Raw genomic sequence first — 21111 nt, 5'->3', positions numbered from 1 at the left:
CTGTCCTCCCCTCCCCTCCCCTCCCCTCCCTCCCTCCCTCCCTCCCTCCCTCCCTTCTCTTCTCTTCTCTTCTCCTTTCCTCCCTCCCCGCTTCTTCCTTCCCTTCCTTCCTTGCTTCCTTCCTTTTCCTCCTAAAATGAAAAGTGTGTTTCTTCTCTTGTCTGTGATCAGTTTCTCTGCTCTCTGCTCTAGAGCCCTTCTTGTGTTCTCAGGGACATCACTCTATCAATCATCCCCTCTCTCCCAAATCTTTAATTTTCCTTTCACCTGGAGGTCCCTATAGACATTTAAATGTCTTCCATCTTAAAAACCCCTCTTGACACCACTCGACTCTCCATTATCATCCCATACCTGTCCTTATCACGGACAACTCTCTGTCTACTCACCGCCAGCTTACTCCTCAACTCACTGCAATTTGGCTTCACTTTTCAATCACTGGACCAAATTGCTCTTGCCTAGGTCACCAGTAACCTCCATGTCACCAAATCAAATGGACACATTTTTGTCCTTCTTTTGCTTAGTCATTCAGCCACTTTAAACAGTATGGCCCACTCCTTCCTCCTTGAATACTTTCTTCCCTTGGATAGAAGGACACCAGATTTTCCTCTTCCCTGTGTGATACCTACTATTCTCTCATTTACAGCCTACTTTAAATATTTGAGCTTAATATGTATGGCCCCTGCTCTACTTACTCTATATATTCTCCCTGAGTGATTGATCTCCTTCACTCTCCTGGCTTCAGTTGCCGTGTGCGTCCCACCAGGACCCACTACCATCTAATTTGTGGGCCCCAGTGCAAAATGCAAATGTGGGGTTGCTTGTTCAAAAATGATTAAGAATTTCCAGATGGTGAGAGCAGAGCATCAAGCGAAGTGTGGGGCCCTTCTGAGCACGGTGGTCAGTGCGATTGTTCAGGTTGTGTGCTCATGAAGTCAGTTCTGAAGGCCCCTGTCTCTAAATCTATGCCTTTAGCTTAAAAATTCCTCTTGAGATTCAGAGCTGTGTATCCGTCTGGCCATCTCAACCTCTACATCAACATTTCCTTATTTTTCTGCTCATTTAGGGCAAGGGCAACTCTGTTCCCCCAGCTGCAGAGGCCATGAGTCTGACAATCAGACTTGGCCTTTCGCTCTCTCAGATTCTTTCTAATCCTGCCGAGGCTGGTCAAGTCTACCTCTGCCTCTCTCTCAAATCTGACCGTTTCTCCTCACCACTGCCTGGGTTAGCAGGCCACCGCCAGCCCTCTTCTGGGCATCTGCGGTGGTGTCCAAAGTTGTCTTCCTGCTGCCTCCTTTCTCTTTTCCATTTTTTTTCAGTCGGAATCAGCTTTCAAAACTATAAACCTGAGCATCTCACTCCCGCCTAAAATTCTTCAAAGGCTTCTCATGGCCTTTCGGATGAAGTCCAAGGTCCCTCACGGGCCTCAAGAAGCCCTTCATGATCTGCACGTCCACCTCCCTGGCCTCCCATTGCCCTCCACCATTCTCCTTTATGTGCTCTGCTCCCTCGCCTCGGAGTCTCCCACTCGCTGTTGTCTTGGTCTGGAAAACCTCCCTTCATCCAGTGCAGGCCCCCTGTGCTTCCGGTGTGGCTTCCATAGCTCCGTCCTTGGGGAGGTGTGTCCTCCCCGTGGACTGGGTGGCCCCCCGTGGGCTCTCCCAGCAGAACCCCGCCCTTCTCCAGTCACACTGAACTGTCGTGCTCCATCGTCTCTTTTCCCTCTTGGTACAGAAACTGTTCTAGTTCCCTTTTCTGCCCTGTCCTTAGCACCTCATTCAGCTCCTGACACGTAGTGGGTGGTGAGTAGATATCTGTCGGCCAGGTGAGTTACTTACTTGTTGAAGTGTTCCAAGAAAATCAGGCTGGTGGACGTGCCAATGATGGTGGTCAGGCCCCCAATGGTAGCGGCATAAGATATGCTCAGAGAGAGGCACTTGCAGACCATCTGGTCATGCTGGGACTTGTACTTTCTGTTGAGCTCCTGGTTCCTGGGGCCGGGGATCAGGACCAGAGGCTTTTCCTAGCAGAGAAAAACCAGTGAATCTTTCCATCCCAGCATGGGCTGTCCGGGCCACAAAGCATGAAGACGGGCACCATGGTGCCGTGGAAAGGTTTTATGCTTGAGTGTCAGAAAGACAAACCCCAATCCTAGTTCTACCGTTTACCAATGTGGGCAGCCCCTCTGAGCTGCGTGTTCTTCTGCAAAATGGAGAAAATCCTATTTTCTCCACCCAATTGTTGTGAAGAGTCATTGAAGTAATGTATGTAAAGCACTTAGAGCACTTCCTGGCGTTTGACAAATGGTAAGCTAGTATTACTTTTGTTGTTAGTCACAGCACGTCTGTTTTCACTTGAACTCCAGCAAAACTGGCTGCTCTCCGCCTTGCGCCTTGCGTGTGAATGACACATGGAAGATGGCGGTTCTCTCTGGAGTTGGAGTGAGGGTCCTGACTGGGAGGTGTCTGAGAAAGAAGCCTGGGGTTGCTGAGGGAGTCTAGTGTGTGATTCTCTCCTCACTCTTGTCTGCTTCTTGCCTCTTGGTTTTGCCTCCCCACTTTCCCCCTCCCCTTGCATATAAGGCTAGCCTTCGGTGCTCCTCTCACACCCTCCTTGGCCCACATGGTGGCCTTTCAAGGTCAGAGGTTGCTGACCTCTGGCCTCCAGTGTAGATAAAGCAGCAAGTGGGGCACCTGGGTGGCTCAGTCAGTTAAGCTTCCGACTCTTGTTTCGATCAGGTTGTGACCTCAGGGTCGTGGGATCGAGCCCTGTGTCAGGCTCCCAGCTCAGCACGGAGCCTGATTAAGACTCTCTCTCCCTCTTCCTTTGCCCCTTCCCACTGCACACACTCTCTTTCTCTCTCAAATAAATAAATAAGTCCTTTAAAAAAAGAATAATAATAAGAAGAAACAAGTACCCTCTGCCCCTATAGGCCTGGTCTCCCCTCACTGAGTCTTCATGAGACCAGGAGCCACCTGGTGCAAACGTCAGCAGGCCAGACCCTGGGAAAACCACGGGGAAGAGGCCACCTTGCCTCCTTTCTCAAAGCCCTTAACAAGTGCCCCACCTCATAGGAGGGCCCAAGTCAGTCTGGACCCTTGCAAGCCTTCCTGAGAAATTCATTATCAGAGCTGTAAGAGGCCTCATAGATTCTCTGGTCCAGTGGTTTCCCATGATCCTTTCTTCTCGTGAAAATTTTCATGGACCTCCAATATGTAAAACATAACGTAGCATTTAATCAGCATATGTCTGTTTTATAACTGAAAGTAGACACGTGTGGTCAGGGAGACTTGGATTTGAATCGAGATGCTCCTCTCACTACTGGCTCTGAGGCCGTGGGCACATGATGTTGTCTCTTTGCCTCATCTGCAGAAATGGGGTTCTGCTACCTCCCTGAGCCATGATTAGGGAGAAAGTGCTCAGCACACTGTGCTTGGTACCTACTGAGGGTTTCAGAAATGGTGGCAATTATTTATGCTGATGATGGATGTTAAATATTCGAGATTATTTGGATGGACACAAAAATTTGAAATCAAGGGTTACAAGTGATAGCTGCGATTTTAGGCCAGCTTCAAGATCTATCTTGTTTCCACATTTCGTCCCAGTGGAATAGCAAGTAGCAGGAAAATACTCATTCGCACAAAAAGAGCAGTTTTCGTACAATCTCCGAATACTCAAATACAATATTTGCATTGTCCCCAAAGCACCTTTGAGAAAAAAATCTGAACACCTCTGATCTAGTCCAACCCTTTTATAGTTGAAGATAAAACCAGGGGCTCCGATGGTAGAATGACTTGCAAAATCAAGAGTGAGTTAGACGTTTGACCTCCATGGCACACGCAGGCCAGGCATGTTTGTGGACTGAGTGCCTGGTGACAGCACACTGGCCTGATGCCCTCATAACTTCAAGACCAGTGCCCCTTGGGAAGCTCAAGGCCTTTAATGTAGGAAACAGGGTCAAGGGGGTGAGTTCCATTACCTGGGACCGGTGTTGCTTCTTGCCCTGGGGATTTGCTGTTTTGACCGGGCTGGTGACCGTGGGCACACCATTCACGTTCTGTGGGGACAAAGACCATCCCACTGTCAGGAAGAGGAGGTGGGGGGCCTCGAGGGGTGCTGCGTAATTGCCCCATGGTGACTCACGCCTCAGCAGTGTGGCCATCGGGGACCAGAAGCCACGGAGAGCATGCAGTGGGGAGACACCCCACCGTGCCTCCAAGACACAGAGTCCCATCCAGCGGGTGCCAAGCAGTCCATTTGCAGAGACTTCTGAAACTTGGCAGAACATGGCTCTGTCCTTGTAGGACAGCTTTCTGCAACTTCATTAGCTAATGAAGAATCCTTCATTTTTCTTTAACACAAAGAAAATGAAAAAAAAAAAAAATCTCACCACAGCAAAGTCCACAGTTTGGTGATCACAATTTGGGCTGATATAAGAAGATGTGAAACCAGTTCTGGGGGAAGAGGTGAGGCCATAAACTCTGCTTTCCTCTACAAATGTGACCCTTTGGGGGCTCCTGGGTGGCGCAGTCGGTTAAATGTCTGACTCTTGGTTTCAGCTCAGGTCATGATCTCATGGATTGTGGGATCGATCCCTGCCTCAGGTTTCTCGCTCAGCAGGGAGTCTGCTTGAAGATTCGCTCCCTCTGCTCCTCCCCCGAGTCACACACGTGTGTGCTTTGTTTCTCTAAAGCAAATAAACGAATCTCTAAATGTGACCCTTTTTATAGTACAGTTTTTGTATGTAATCCCCACTGCAAGGAATCCTCCTGAGGATGAATGTGTCTCTTGGAAATCTGGATGGCTGAGTATTGGGTTTCCAGGGAAATGCGAAGGGGCACTTTATGAGGCTAAGCCCTCTCAGGGCTGGGGTTGAGGTATGCAGGCCCTCGCCCGGAGCCCGTCTAGCCCTTCTCACATCCGGGCTCGTGTGAGCACCTGTATGTTCTCACACCAGTGGCTGCGCCTGGGCTCTAGGACAAGCTGCCCGGCGTCTCTGTCCCTGAGTTGTCATGAAGGACAGCCAAGTGATCTTAAAGCACAGAAAAAAATCAAGGCCTTACCTTGTTCTGCATCAGAGAGGTGAAGTCTGCAGTCGATGTGCTGGAAGAAAGCAAAGGAGATGGGAAAACAACAGTGGACCAGACTCCATGAGATGGGAATGCCCCCCGCTCCCATTGGCGTTTGTGTAAGTGACCTCTCTAGAGTCCGGTTTCCTAGGCTACAAAGAAGACTGATCTCACCCGAGGCTTCCTGGCCTTCCAGGGATGCTGTCGGGGTTTGTGGGGACATAGCATTTCCTCAGAAGCAGTGCTGACGCTTCCAGTAACCAGCACGGAGTGCTTCTCAGGGGCCAAGCACTTCACTACGAACTGCAGTCCTCACGACATCGTTCCCCTCATGACGGGTGCATGGCGCAGGTGTTACTACCTGCATGTGCGGAGTAGACAGTGCGCCCAGAGACGAGCCCCGGAGCCCCTGACCACATTCTCACCGGCTGACTCGGGGAAGGTCACTGTCTAGGAGGAGAGACTTGTGAAATGCTCATCTGAGGTTGCAGGAGCAGGGAGGGCCTGGGCTGCACATGGAGAAAGGCAGATGAGAGCCAGAGGAAAGTGGAAACTGAACTATAGCGTTACTGGCTACGCTCAGCGCTAGCTGCATGCTTCGGTGTGTCTTAGTTCTGAGGACAGTGGGTGCCATGAGCTCAATGTGAAGACATGTTGGACACGTGTGCAGAACTGGAGTCCCGTGGCCGACAGCCATGTCCAGGCTACCCCAGGGGAGGGTAAGGGGCTGATGGGGGTTCAGAGGGAAGCATTCTTTGGAGAGGGTCGTTAGCCTGGAAAGAGTAGAGTGGTATTCCCAAATCGGGTGAGGGGGCAGAGCCCCTCAGAGAGCATGGGAAGTGCTGGCCACCCCAGAAGACGGCCATTCTCACCCGGCAAATGGCCCGGCTCCCACCAGCACTCTGCTGAGGGAGTTCTAGGGACAACTTGAACTTTTGCTTCGGAGCCTGGGGACATATATTTAGGTCTGGAGAAGAACAAAGGCAGAGGAGGCGGCGCACACGGAAGGTGGCCGGGCTAGAGCCGTCTTGCAGAGGCCCTACGGAAGAGGCCGAGACAACCCCAGGACGAAGAGGCTCTGGGGGAGTGAGGCAGCAGAGCGCAGAACCTAGGGGTGGGGAGAGTGGTCATCCAGGAGTGCCTCACCACCGCCATCAGGCCTGGCACCCCGCAGAGGGCACCTCAAGGGGCTGCTCCAGGGACGCTCGATGTGGGCACTTGGCAAGTGAGAGAGCCAGGGAGTGTCAGGGGAGGACGCCTGGAGACGTCAGGAGCAACAGAGGGAGGGGCAGGGGCCCTGAGGCTGGGAGGAGGTAGGATGAAAGAGGATTCTGTCCCCGTACTCTGACCTCTGACCCTGTAGGCCTGGGGGACAGGAGGCAGGAGGCGCTGTGAGAGACTGAAGTTTTGGAGTCCGGACCAGACTGTTGACTATCTGCAAAGGAGCTCGTTCCGTTCTAACACCTTAAAGAACCAGAGAGCAGTGAAGTTTGCCTGAGCTCTCGTCCAGGACCGTGGAGGGGAATCGGGGAGCGGTGATTGAAGGCAGCAGTGTGGGGGAGAGCAGAGCTCGTCCCCACCCTTCTGCCTTCTCCCCTCACACATGCTGGTTGGGCAGCTCTCGTTGCCCAAGAAGACACCAAACTGCAAAACTCAGCTCTGCTGCACACCCAGCTTTTAAAGGCAATATTCCCAGTATCCTGTGAAGACCACATTTTGATACAGAATTTCTGGAAGAAATGAGCTGTTAATGAATCTGCCTCACATGCGTGGTTGGGGGTGTATTTCTCCCATTTTAGATTCTCTCCACCCTCACACGGCTCTCTCATCAACTGTCCTCGAATCCACTACCCGTCACCTCATCTTCCCTTGTCACATCTGACAAGGCCAAACCTCGTAAGACCATAGCTGGTATCCAGAAGATACTTTGTGATTCTCTGAGAATCTCCAGTGACATTTATTATGCGAATGGTTTTCCATTAATTAAATGTACTATTTTCCTAAGGACACCAATTCCGATGAAATTCTACTTGGTAGATGTGTGGATAATCAGATTCAGTCAGTCTTTCTGTCTCTTCCTTTGTGGCTGCAACTCCCTGTGGTCGAGGGAATTGCCCTCAGGCCCTTGGCAGGTGGTTCCCAGGTATGGAGAGGGAATCAGGGCAGAGGGAAGTGGCGGTGTGGCAAGACGTGAGCCTGGCCCATTCACCTAAAAGAGCTGTTCAGGAGCTCATGCCAGCTTCTCTGACCTCTGGAATAGAGCTGGCAAGGCTCTGTCTGGGAGGAGGGCAGTCATACTCACTCTTCATTGACAAAGATGAGCTCCAGAGAGGGCTGGCTGTTGTTTACCTCCAGACCTACGGTAGCAAAGGAAAGCAGACGTGAGATGTGGAGGCTGGAGCCAAGCATGCAGGGCAGGGGCTCAGGGCTGGGGCTGCCGGGGGAAATCCGGGCATATCCTGCTGGCGGCAGGCATGACCGCTGCCCTTCTCTCCGCTCTGCAAGCGTGGGGGGGCTTACGGACAGGGGCAGGTCCAGGGTGTTGTCAGAACCCTTGAGTGTTTGGGGGACAGGAGCAGTGGTGGCTGCTGTGAGCAGGGGAGGAAGGAAGAGCCAGGAACGCGGGGTCACCAGGGGGCTTCGGGTTCCAAGGGCTGGTGTGGGATCGAGGGGTGGGGCGGGGCCCAGGGGTGGGGTGTGGGGGCAGCCCTGAGGGGGGGGCGGGGCGGTGTCCCAAGAGGAGGGGCCCGGGGCAAAGGGGAGGTGAACTCCAGCAAACTGTACTGATGGGCTCGGCCTCTTCGGCGCTGGAGTTGCCAGCCACGAGCTGCTCGTCCTCGGCACTGACCAGCTCCTGCAGCACGGCCTCCACGATGGGCATCACCATGGCAGTGGTGGATGTGTTGGAGAGCCACATGGAGAGCAGCGTGGTGCAGCACATGAAACAAAGCAGCAGCCTGCAAGGCAGGGCGGGCGCGGCGTCCACGGCACGGCCACCAACTGGGCGTGGCCCCCGCTCCCCTCGCAGGGCTCCCTTGGGACCCCTACAAACCCGATGGAGCCGGCCTAGAGAAGGGGCCGGGGAGGGCGTGTATCCAGAAGGTCAGGGTTGTATGGCACGCATTCGGCTTTGTACCCCCCGGGCTTGGCACAGAGTAAACGTGAAATTCGTATTTGTGGAATGAATAAACCACACTTCCTGGGCTAATGGCCTCGCTCATAAAAAGCCCTTCGTCCAGCAAAGGCTAGCTTTGGTCGTAGGGTCACCGGGCCTGGACTTGCTCATTGCTCGGCTCTGCAGACATTCGCTTGGTAATGAGGTGCACTTTTGGTGCCTACAGGAATTCTTTTTTTGCCCTGCAAACAGCTATTCTTCGGGGACCATTACAGTCCTTCCTCTGCGGCCATGTCACCAACTAGTAATTACTAGTGACCAAGCAGAGTTCACAGTTCCCACCCACTTGCCCCTCTGCCGACCCGCTGAAAGGATAGCGCGCCCCCACCCCCAGGCCACACAAGTGTCCCATGTCACTGCGTGCAGTTCTTCAGCTAGGATCTTGAAGAGTCAACCCTTGGAGGAGAACGCTAACAAAAGTAACTCTCAAGTTATTTCACTTTGACTTTGGAAACATACAATGTGTGTTGGGACAGTCGTGTTCTCGCTTCCGTAAGACAAGCCAACATAAAGACCACCCATGCTTCGGTGGGATCCCTGCCATCTCGCAATGTGCGGACACCTATCGTGTGGATTATGTCAGGCAGGCCAAAGTCCTAGTGATGTTTCTGTTTAGGCTGACAGCAACGTGAGTTTGCCTGCGCGGGACCCCCACCAGCAGGCAGAGAGCACCGCAGGGACTGGAAACATGCTCAGGGGAGGGAGAACGAAGAAGAGTGGACATGCAATGGGGTCAGCATTCCTGAGTTTGAGTTGAGTACACAGAGGTTTTGAAGAGCTGCGGAGTTCCAAGGTAATGTGTAGATGTCATTGTGTGCCTAGGAGGCTGAGTGTGCGGTACAAGGCTATTACTGAGTGAGGGGGCAAATGACACCAAATAAGCTGTAGTTAGGTGGGAGACAGGAACCTCCTTTGAGGCCTAGCCTGCATTCATCTAAATGACTAATGTTGAAAACCGAAACCATATTATTTATTTATACTCCACTGGACTCCCAAAGGAGTCAGGGCAGCTTACAGAAAAGGTTGCAAGAAAGCTCTTAGTAGAAGGTGAGACCCACATTCCAAAGGGAAGAGAAAGGTGGGGTTAACACAAAACTGTCAATCCCGACTTTCCCGCACATTCCCCAAGGTTGGCAGTGTCTCCCCTGGCATTCCTGACAGCAGACAGAGAAGAGGCTGAGGCTGAGGGCCTGGGGGGCATCGCAGATGCCAGGTCAGAGGCTACGAGTCTGAGCTGCGGTGTGAACCAGTGACAACAAAAACTCAGAGTGGATGGGAGGAAACCTCCATGTCTCCTTGAATAACAAAGGAGAAGACACTCATTTCCCTGTCCAGCCTGTTCCCTGTTCAGCCAGAAAAAAGGCTGAGAAACAACTGACGCTGGTCCATCTCCTTTTACCCAGTGGGCCCCTTGTATTTTGTAACCTGCTGCCCGTGAAGTCTACGTGGCTCCGAGAAATTATTGAGACTGCGATAATAGATGACACCAAAGTCACACACTGACATCTCCCTTCCATGATCAAGGGCCCTCTCACCAGAGGGAGCAGTGCGAGCCCAGTAGCCCTGATGTCATTCCGTCCCCATTAGTAGAAAAACACCCTCACCTGGAGTCACCAGGGAACCCAGGACCCCTGTCCAGGTGGCCCCCTGGTAGCTGGGGGCAGCGTGGTGGCCGGGCACCCCAAGGGCTACTTACATGCCCGGCTTGGCTCCGGCCATCATGACCATGCGCAGAGCAATGCGTTTATGCAGGTTCCACTTCTCCACGGCAGCCGCCACGCAGATGACGCCCACCAGCAGCAGCGTGGTGTTCTTGAAGTACTCGGTGGCCACCTGCGGGAAGGCGGCGCGGTCAGCCCCTCCCCGGCCAGGGCCCCGCGCATGCGCCGCACGCAATTCATGCTCAACTGGGGGCTGGCAGCGGGAAGCCGGGAGATGAGGGTTGTTGACGTAGCCGACTGCTTGAGATTGTGTGTGTGTGTGTGTGTATTATGTATGTGTGTATATATACACACACACACACATATTATATGTGTTATATGTATATAATATGTATATAACATATATATGTATGTAATATATATAATACGCACACGTATATATTATATATACCCACATACATATATATCTACAAACGTACATACTACCTTAGGCACTGTTCTAAGCTCTTTTCAGAGATTATTTCATTTAATCTGGCCAGTAACCCAATAGGGTAGATATTCTTCTCCATGCTTAAAAAAACATTAGAGCACTCTATTTAATTACGATATCATTTCAAAGAATAAACATATAATTTTATCCTAATCCTTAAAATTATTAAAATAACTCTGGGCGGGGGACGCCTGGGTGGCTCAGTTGTTTAAGCCTCTGCCTTCTGCTCAGGTCATGGATCTCAGGATCCTGGAATGGAGCCCCCTGTCGGGCTCCCTGCTCAGTGCAGGGTCTGCTTCTCCCTCTGCCTCTGCCTCTCCCCTGGCTTGTGCTCTCTTCTCTCTCCTCTCTCTCTCTCTCTCTCTCTCTTTCTCTCTCGCTCATTCTCTCTTTCAAATAAATAAAATTTTTAGAAAAAGCATAAAGTAACTCTGGGCTTATCCCCAAATATCATTTTTTCCTTAGCTTTTTAGAAAATTACATTCATTTTTTTTTAATTAGAAAATTAATGCGTGCTCATTATGGAGAACTTCAAGATAAAGAAAAATTTAAAGGTGAAATTATCTTTAATATTACTACTGTTATTACTTTGGCATATTTCCAATTTATGTCTATATAGATACATAATTGGATTTACACAGTATGTAGTTTTTTGTTTTTTAGTATATAGTTTTATATTCTGCTCCCCCCATTTACATCATACCCTGATCATTTCTTATTTGACTTAAATTTGTTGTAAAAATTCATGTTAATGAAGCATAACGTGCCACAGAATTTGGCCATTTTCCTTTTATTGAATACTTAGGTTAATTCCTTTTTTTAAAAAACTACAAATGGAACAAAGACTCTGCTTAAATCATTAACCTTATATAAATGTGATTATTTCCTTAGGTTAGAGTTCTCAAGGGTATCTTTATAGCTTGTCTTAAATCTTCAAAAACTTTAAAAAATTTAAATAACTCCAAATAATTCCAAAGTTGCAAAGAGTTCCAAAGTGATAATATAAGGAACGCCCATACACTGTCTACATTTTTCCCCCTGAACCATCTGAAGGTAAGTTACATAGTGTTAGCCTTTTCCCCTAAATACTTCAGTGTCCATTTCCTAAGAAGAGGGGTTTTCTCTTCCACAACCAAGCACCAGCAATTAACTTCTTCCTACCACTTAAGGATGAGGAAATTAAGACCGGGGCCTGTGAAGATACTTCATGTGTTTAAGGTCCACAGATCAACCCTTCACTGATTTCCTCACTTGGAACAGTCTCTTCTCTGTGTTACAATCAGATTTCAAAGCCCAGTTCAGGACTTCCTTGTGAAAGAAGAAAACTTTCCTTGTGACCCTGGCCTCTGACTCCAGAACATTCCCTGTGGGCACCATTAATTCCACCCTTCACAGAGCAGGCAGAGCAAAGCTTGACTTGTTGCTTCATGCTCTCACTGTTTGTCTTTTTCTGTGTACCTCTCTTCTCTCTCGACTAAATCTCAGTCTGCAAAAAGGCCATGGATTATCTTGGTATCTTGATATCTCTTAACCCCGAGCACCGAGACGCAAAAGTAGATGCTCAGTCACGTACAGAATTGTTCCCAAGAAGGGAACCGTGACAGAAACTGAGAGAGAGATACAGAGAAGTTTAACTTCTAATTTAGAAACCCTCTTTAAAGTGGAAAAACAAGACTATTTCTCATTGCAGAAAAAAATGAAAACTGCAGGAAATGTAAATATAGTAAAATACGTGGTGTTGAAAATAAACAAAATTTGCATAATCATACTGTTAAACTTTGATTATCGAATTAACCAAAACCATGGTGTACCTATACTGGGAGGACTGGAGGCAGGAGAAGGGGGGCAGTGTAAGAAGACAAAATCCTCATCTGCTGTCCGTTGGAAGTCAACTGATAATGTCTACAAGTGATAACTCAAGAATTAATATAAGAATATCAAATCAGAGAGGCGCCGGGCTGGCTCAGTAGGTAGAGCGTGAGACTCTTGATCTAGGGGTTGTGAGTTCTGGCCCCAGCATTGGGTATAAAGATAAAAAAATAAAATCTTAAAAAAAAAAGAAGTAATATCAAATAAGAATACCATACGGTGCGGTTCTTAATTGCAGAAGAATCGGTTAACAAAGACGAAAGTTATTGACCCTGGATGGGGGTGGGGCGGAAGTGGGACTTGGTGGGGGCACAGAGGGGGAGGGGTGCGGAAGGCCGCTGCTGGTTTTGCATTACGAGGTTTTCAGTATTATTTGATTTTTAAACACTGCTAACACCCTGACAACGTAAAAGCCAAAATAAAGCAGCGTGCTCCGTTTCTCCCTTCTCTCTTTTGTCCCAGGGAGAGGTCCTTGTGTTTCCTTCATGAGGTTGGTGTACGAAGAGAACGGTCACCTGCCTTCTCTGTGACCATTTCCTGGAAGAGCCCCCTGCTTCTGCTTAATCTAGTTCTTGTCCCCAAACCCAGTCGTCAGTTGGCACTGTCACTAATGCTTCCCGAGGGTAGAGAAGGCTCCCCGCTCTGCTGGGCTGGTGACTCTCGAGCGAGTCCCCTCGGGGAGGGGCGGGTAGGCCTCTGAGCTGCGCGGGCACGGGTGAAGATGCTGCCCCCTAGTGGGAGGTGGAGGCACCACGGGGCTCCCTGAGGGCTACGGCTGAGGGGGGAGGGGCGCGGGGGTGGTACCTAGGACCTTTCTCACTGCGCCCTAACTTTCCCAGAAGTCTAGACGACAGCTCTGTGGCGGAATCGGCGTTTTCTTTTCCTCCGTCTATTGAGGCGGGAAACCCACAGAAGACCTGAGACTCTGTACCGGTCCCTCCACTGGCGCCATGACTCGAGGCCCCGCAAAGCCTTCACAAAGGTCAGTGCTGTCGTGGTCACTTTCCTAGGGGACTGGCTGGCAACATTTTCATTTTCTGCCTCTTTGGCACATATCATAATAGGATACCAGTTTGTGATGGCCTTTTAGGAGCCCGGAGCCAAAGGACAGGTGGCGCTACTTTCTCCGGATTCCCTTCAAAGGGAAGGAGAGAGGAACCCACCTCGCCAGGCCAGGAGTTTGGCGTTTCGCATTCACTTTCTCAACAGTCTAGGAGGCAGGGACTGTGGGTACCTCACTTTGCAGGTGAGGAAACGGGCTCAGAGGGGGTAAGGTTAAGGAAGTCTTCAAGGTCACCGCGCGAGGGGCGGGGCGGGATAGCAATCCAGGTGCATTTAATCCAAAGCTACCACACAACGTTAACGCTCAGGACGGGCCAACCGGAAACCATGCGTCGAACGCAACTCTAGGGGACTCTTCTTGGTCTCGTGCCGGCATGCGTAGGCACACATTTCTGGCTTCATTCATAATCACAGTCCTGACACTGGCCAATGCAAGCCCCAGTCCCGGCTTTAGCGGGACCCTGGCTCTGGGCTGTTTTCAGACTTGGTGTTCCATAGGCTTAGGTCCCTTCGCGTGCCCTCCCCGCCCCTTGTAAGCGGGGTCATGCGCCTGGGCCATGCAGCCTGGCTGTAGTTTGTGATGAAGAGGAAGCACAGCCAAGTGGGGAAGAGTGAGGGCTCCAGAGTCAGCCAGGACTCTGCTGTGTGACCCCAGGCAAGTTACTCAACCTCTCTCGGCTTCATTTGGGCATCTAAAATTTAAAGAAAAAAGTATGTGAGTCCCTACCTTTTGTAAAGCTGTTGTGAGGTGGACAACCAGGATTTTTGGCAGCTCTTCCTGTCACTCAGTGGTCCACACAAAGGCTGACCCGCTCTGAGGCCATTAGTACACAGAGAGCACCCAGGCACAAAGCTGCCTTTCCACTTTTATAAATTAAAATTCTATCCGATGGCAGTGTTGCTAGCTGTCCAGCCCACTGGGTGTTTGTTTGTTTTATAATAAAACCTTGGTCATTGAGAACCCCTCAGGGAACACCAGGCTTCCAGGATTCTTGAGGGCTATTTTCACTGTTTTCTGACATGCGTTGCTTACTCCTGCTTGCTGTGGGCATTCCTTTCCCCACTACCTAATTTCTGAGCTCATAGTCTGAGTTGGGAAACTGGATAACAAAGCTGGTTAGAATTATTTGCTGAGAGAACTAGGATCCCCAAACGAGCGCTCCTCCCATGAGTAGAGTCCGCAGTGTCTGTGATGTTTGCAGTTTTATTCTTGCCTTTTCTGCTTTTCTGCTCTGCGGTTTTTCTCTGTTTGCCGGAGCCCTGAGCTGGGAGGGCAGAGGTGGTCCTGGACAGTGTTTTAGAAGAGATGTGCTCAAGGAGGCCACTTGGAAAGGCGGGGCAGAGAAGACCAACAGCATGGGCTCTGAGTACAGACGAGGTGGGTTTGAAGGGTTGCTCCCCCCCAGATGAGCTGCAGGCTCTTGAGCAGGCCACGAAACCCCCATGGCCCCATCATTCCTATGTTTCTAGTGGCGAGAATCATGCCACACAGCTCATTTAATCCATCATGGCATGGCCTTGAGTAAGATAAGGCAGGCAGGGTCTTAGAACAGTGCCTGGCATACAGGAAGTACTCAATAAATGTCCATATTATTAAAGAAGTAAAAAAAAAAAGGATAAAAACCTTCCAGATGAGATTGAGGGTGATGCCGGGGAGGTCAGCATGACCGAAGGAGGGAAGAAGAGAAAGAAATGAAATAAGAAGGAGTAAGGTGGGCCTAAAAACCAAAGATTCCTCCAAGTTTTCTTAGTGAAGTGGGAGCGCATTGCAAGAGCTTTCTGAGCCAGGCTCATGGAGAGGCCCAAGGACAGAAGGGCTGGCGGATGTGGTCCTTCACTAACTAGCTGATTGTTGGTGAATTGCAGGCAACATCCATTAGTGATGAGCTTTTAAAACCTTCCTTTCTTTGAAGGTGGAATTATTGATTGATCTCTACATAGGTTAGGTTTTAAATGTTTAAAACAATTTTTATAAAGGTTGTGGCTCTATTCCTAGACGTTGGAGAAGGAACTCTGGACAGCAGGCTCAGCTCAGTGCTCTTCTCCGGAGGAATGCAAATGGGCCTCCCTGGGGCTCTCCCGGTAGAGGCAGCCCACAGGCCAGTCCTGCCCCCTGCCGCTGGCGCCGGCGCTGTGGAAGGCGCTTGCACACTCACCATAGTGGACAATCCTCACAGCTCCCCCCGAGGCCCTTGTTTTGAGATCCTCCTTTTTCAGACGAGTAAAGGGCAGTTCAGAGAGATTATACAACTTGCTCAAGACTGGTTAGTGCCAAAACTGGATTCAAACTCAGTTCTACCCTACTCCCAGCTTGGATCCTGACTCTTTCCAGCTGCCATTCTACTTGCTCAGGGTGGCAGCAGCCAGAGACGGCTGGAGGTGTGGTGGACCTGACGGTGTCCTGATGCGGACATCTGGCGGCTCTGAGTGGGGTTGGCCTCAGAAGTGCAGACAGTCAGCGCTTTGCAGGTCAACTGTGGGCACCTCTAGAAATGGTGGGAACGTGGCAAGCCCTCAGGAGACCAGTCGTGGCCTCTGGCAACGCACTTAGTTTGAGGCTCTTCTGGACATTGGAACAACTTCGCAGGGACATCCTCTAGACCCCTGGAGGGGACCCCTGGTTGGCTTGCCCTCAGCACGGAGCTCAGCCCCCAGCCAGAGCCGGAGCCCAGGCCACTGCATTCTAGCCAGGGCCCCAGCAAGGCAGCCAAATCCGGTGCGCCTGACTCGAGGCCTTTCCTTGGGGAAAGGAATGCTGTTCCTGTGGGAGAAGTCTCTGAGGGCTCCAGCACCCTCCTAATCACCTAATTGCACTCCCCAAGGCCAGAGCTTTGCAAATCACACTCACTGCCTCAATTTCAGGAGGCCTGCGGGAAGGGCCCAAACAGCCGGGGCCCTGGGCCTCCATGCCCCATTTGAGTAGGCCTTCCTCTTCCATCTGTTTTATGTATTGAGTCTCCCAAGATGTGGTTTACAGAAAAGGTTTTGTTGCTAAAAAAATATCCTTTGCAAACCCTACCGTAGAGAAGTCTAAAGTGGAGAGACTCAGAGGAGCGCTGACCTGGTCCGGATGTCGGCTTAGCTCCTGGAGATGCTGAGTCATACAGCACCCCCAGTTTCTTCTCTGGGATCTTAGGAACTGCCCCCAGTGGAGGAAACAAAGGCAGGGGGCTGGGCTCTGAGTCCAGAGGCAAAGGGGCTGGCTCATATGTAGGGAGCAGCTCTTATGCCAGAACCCTTAACTCGGCCTCAAGAGGCTGCAATATCTGTAAGTTCTTGGTCCCAGGCCCCACTCATGGCCTGGGTGTGGAGCTCAGCTCTGGGCTGCATCTGGATGGCTGTGGGTGATGAGTGGCTTGGGTTCAGGCAGGTGGCCGGGTCCTGATACTCAGCCTACCTCCCCACAGGCCTGCATGGAGGGGGGTCAGCCTCCGGGGTGAGCAGAGGCCAGAAAGGCAGAGCAGAGCGTGGTATAAACAAACAGAGAAACTCAGGGTCTGGGTGATGGTCGGGAATCTGGCAGGTCAGAAAGATCAGGAACCAACAGGGAAGCAGATTCACGACATTGAACTCCAGTGTCATGGGGCTGCACAGGCCGTTTTGTTGTCACAGCTGGAGCTGCCCTGCTGCCTCTCCTGCCCTGGCAGGAGCTAGAATGCCAAGGAGACTTGCCAGGGGCCTGCAGTGCAGGGCCCGGAGAGAGCAGAGGGTGTGTGTGTGTGTGTGTGTGTGTGTGTGTGTTGGGCAAGGGAGAGAGAGAAAGCAGATGTCATCTCTATTGCAGGTAGTTTCTGACCCTGGACACCCCGGAGACTATTCCCAAGCCCTATCATTCAAACCATGCCTTTTACTGCCCCGCAGAGCGCTCTCGCTCCCACCCTCCTAGAAACAGTAATTGTTAGCCAACTTGATTGTCCCCGGCTATGGCAGCACCTTAGAAGGACATCGATGATTTCCGAGGCAGATACAATGATAGTTGTGAGTCACAATGGAGGTAAAATAAAGAACAAACCCCAGGTCCAGGCCTGAGCTCTGTATACCAGCAGAGGGAAGTAGTGACAGGATGCCAACAAGAAGGTCATAGGATCCCAAAGTCAAAGGGCCCTTTGCGTCCATCCCCTCTCCCAAGGCACGAAATCTATCTCTAATGTCCCTGACAGGGTCGCCTGGCCTGCATTCCCAGGAACAGGGATACCCAGATGCCCCATGGCAGCCCATTCCAGCATCTTCCCTCACACGGAGCAGGTCTTTCTTGCAGTGCTTGGACTCCGGTTCTGGTTTGACCCTCTGAGCCTCATGTGTTGAGATGCAGAAGCCAGAAATCATGTCCCTCTTGAGTCTTCTCTTCTTTCCCATGTGACTCGCATTCTAGATTTTGGACATCTTGGCTACCCACCACTGCATGGGCTCCTGATCTAGAATTTCATGCTCTGGACACAGGCATTTATCAACTCAGTGGACTTCAGTATGTATTGGCCAGCGGTTAAGAGCACACATTCTGGGAGCACACACTCCTGGTTCAAGTCCTGACTCCACCCCGTAGTAAGTTCCTTAACCTCTCTGAGCTTCCATTTCTGAACTCCTCTGTAAAGACAGAATGAATAACCGCTGTACAGAGGATTCAGTGACGCGGGAGCATGTGAGGGACCTCCCATAGTGCCTGGCGTATGGTAAATGCCCCAAATTTTGGCAGCCACACTGGGCTGATGGATGATTCATGCTACATCTGTACTCAAATAAAAGCCAAGGTCTTTTCCACACACACTGTTAACATTTATCCCCATTAAACGTCATTTTGTCAGTTCCAGGCCATTGTCTCATCCTGTCAGCATTGTTTCTGTCGTCATACATTAGTGGGCCCATCCAGCTTTGAGTCACCTGCAGATGCAGTAACATGCCTTTTGTATTTTCCCTTGGGCTCTCTCTCTGGTCCACTGCCAATATGTTACTCAGGATTCTTTAGGTTCAGCTGTTTAGCCAGCACTCAGGCTACTCAGCTGTGCCATCATCCAGCCCACACTGGCTCCTCTGATTGAGAATTTTTTTTCCCCTGGAAATTGTGAAGGCTCCAAAGAAAAAGTTCATTTGTAGTCAACAACTTCTGTTTAAAAGGCTGGGGGAATTATAAAGCCTTCTAGAAAGATGTCAATCAAAAATTGGTCAACAAAGTTTGGGCACTCGGTGGGGTAAATTTCATTTATCTAGAACATTCCCTTTTAGGGAATTGGGTGAATCTTCCACCATGACAGAAAATGAGGCATTATGGCATGGGTTTTCTGGGTTTTCCTGTTTGGTTTGTGCCTTCTCTCTTTTAGAATAGAAACTTCTCAAGGTCAGGAGTCTATCATTTTGTATCTCTTCTCAGCAAGACAGAGAGAAGGAAGTCTAAGCTTTGCACACAATAGACTCTTAACACCTGCTGACCGTCAAGTCATCACCATAAAAATTAACCATTTGTATGCATACATCCAAGTTGTCAGTGGGAAACTCAGGAGGGCAGAGATTCTGTGTTTCATTTTTGTCACCTTCAGGGTACCTATAATGCCCCATATGGCCCATGGTAGAAATATTTTTCCGGATGTTGAATGAGAACCACAAGGGACAAAAGCCACGGTTCTAGAGTCATACTGATCCTACCCACACACCTTGGGTGGAGAGCACGCTATCACACACCATCCAGAAACCATGCAACCAAGAGCTCTTCACTGAGGGCCAGTGCAAGGATCCAGGCCATAGACACCACAAATCCTAGGGACTGCGAATCTTTTTGGAGAGAGGACATGTCTACAGAAAGTTTATGTCAGGTGTGTCTGATGGACCACCTGAAGGCTAAAGACATCAGATCGCCTCAAGGGATCTGAGCCTTTTGGAAAGGCTTCACTGTAGAGGGTAATTGGGGGCAGGACTTTAAAGGTTGGAGGGAATTGAAGAGAACTTTGAGTCAAGGCAAGGCTAGGCAAGTACAAGGTGGGTTTGGGGAATGACACGCAGATGATTTGTCTGCAGAAGGGGCTCCTGCAGACCCCCAGCCTACCTTTTCCTGGGGAGCCATGGCACATGCTGGTGTAGGGGTGTGGCTGCTGGTGGTGCGTCTGCAAATCTGAGTGGCTCACAAAGGCTCATAAGCCATGTCCTATACTTATCGCCATTTTCCTCTGATCTGAGTTGAAAAAGCTAGCTGAACAGACTCTCTTTGGCTGACACTGCTTCCTGTAGCCCAACTGTTAAATATCATTGCCAGCCACCGCTCCTTCATCAGAAAGATGGGGTACGATTTTTCACCTCAAATGATAAGACCTGCCCTCTGGCTCCTCTAGTGCTTTCCATCTCCAGCCCCAGCAATAACAATGCCTAATCCTTCACCAGACAGTCTTCCTTTTCTCCTCACAAAGTCATGGTATCCCCACAAACCACTGACTCAACAGTTGTCCTTACAGGTCTGGCATACCTGGCTGTGCAGAGGGGCGGGCCCTTGGATGAACGGTTGCCTAGCAACATCTCTACCGTGCTGAGGCGCTGACTGGGTCACCCCTCTGGAGGATTCCTGCTGCAGGCAGCCCTTGGAGAAATAGGGACATCATCTACTGTCCGCTTTGGGGCTGCCGGTAGTGAAATACAAAGGTAGAAATCTTTTAATTAGTAGTTAGCTCACTTTAAATGTTAGTTAAGATTCAATGCTTTCTATCACGTTGTTTTTTTTTTTTTTCTCTGCCCTCTATATTCACCCCCCGACTCATGGGCTCCTGGTTTCTCACTTCTAAAGAGAAACATGCAGAATAAGTTTAAATGCTTTTCTCAGGAAAAGTCGTGTTTAAGGCCGGTGGTTCTTCTAGGCAGGCACACAGACCAAACTACCTATTCTTATTTTCACAAAAGAAGGGGACACTTTGGAGCAACTGCCTGGTGATTCAGGTCACAGGCTGGCTTTTATGAGGGTCTCCAGGATATTGGTGTTGTACCCATCTTGGGAATAAAAGCACTGCTGATGGCTTGGGGGGGTCCCATCCTTTTTGGAACGGCTAAGGCTACTACAGCTACTCATTGCCACCAACCCTCCCATCCAAAAACAAAAACAATGCAGGTAAAACGATAGCAACAAAAACCACAACGAAACCCAAAAACTCAAATACCCCAAACAAAACAAACACATTGGCTAGTTGAGTCCATCTGGTAGAAGAGCAAGCAAGAATATAGACTTCGAGATCTAATTGATATGAATTTGAATCCAGTTCGGCTACTTCCTACCTTGTGGTAGGTAAATAGATTTTGAGTGAGTTTCTTAACTCTCTGAGCCTCTTTACTCATCCGTAGAATGGAAATACTAACACCCACCTTGTAGAGATCTCAGGGGTAACAGATAACTAATATAGTACTTCCGGGAGAGTGCCTGATTCCTAGTAGGCCTGCAAACATCAGTTCCCTTTTGTCTTTCATCTGTGCCTCTGTCCTTAGTCTCTACCATTCGATCTTTATCAGAAACTCTAAGCAGAGACCAGGGGCTATAACGAGAGTCTAAATAGAACCAGGTGTTAATGAATGAGGACCATCTTCCATCTTGCTTCCGGGTTCTGGTTGTGTTTTCCTTCTTTCCCGTTTGTGGTAGGGTTAAATGTTTGCCCTGAAGTCTGACCACAGCCTGGGCTTGATATTGACAATTTCTGGTTGAGCTTTTAAGAATGCCACAGACAGAAAGAGTGGACAGAGAGGGCAGGTTCCAGGTAGACAGCAGTCAAGGAAAGAATATGCAGTAATCTTGACTTGGGGAAGAAGGAATAGAGTTTTTTTGTG

General features: G+C 50.1%; 1 protein-coding gene and 1 long non-coding RNA gene across 2 annotated transcripts in view; one reads left to right on the top strand and one right to left on the bottom strand.

The window, feature by feature from the left end:
• LOC123788915 (uncharacterized) overlaps positions 1-21111 on the top strand; it is a 58401-nt gene that overhangs the window by 2653 nt on the left and 34637 nt on the right. Inside the window, exon 3 of the long non-coding RNA XR_015723820.1 lies at positions 13101-13243. This is a non-coding gene — a long non-coding RNA (uncharacterized LOC123788915). The remainder of the gene's footprint in view (positions 1-13100; positions 13244-21111) is intronic.
• Positions 1-21111, bottom strand: part of SLC13A4 (solute carrier family 13 member 4) — a 40463-nt gene that overhangs the window by 13232 nt on the left and 6120 nt on the right. Inside the window, exons 3-8 of the mRNA XM_087860805.1 lie at positions 9938-10074; positions 7851-8023; positions 7369-7423; positions 5061-5100; positions 3977-4054; positions 1836-2020 (exon numbers count right to left, since the gene is read on the bottom strand). Coding sequence (XP_087716931.1) covers positions 1836-2020; positions 3977-4054; positions 5061-5100; positions 7369-7423; positions 7851-8023; positions 9938-10074 — 668 coding nt within the window. The remainder of the gene's footprint in view (positions 1-1835; positions 2021-3976; positions 4055-5060; positions 5101-7368; positions 7424-7850; positions 8024-9937; positions 10075-21111) is intronic.

This window comes from Ursus americanus, chromosome 3 (genome assembly GCF_024610735.1).
Source record: "Ursus americanus isolate L20-20 chromosome 3, mUrsAme1.1.p, whole genome shotgun sequence".
In the NCBI taxonomy this organism is placed as follows: Eukaryota; Metazoa; Chordata; class Mammalia; order Carnivora; family Ursidae; genus Ursus; species Ursus americanus.
This window is presented reverse-complemented; position numbering and strand designations above follow the sequence as displayed.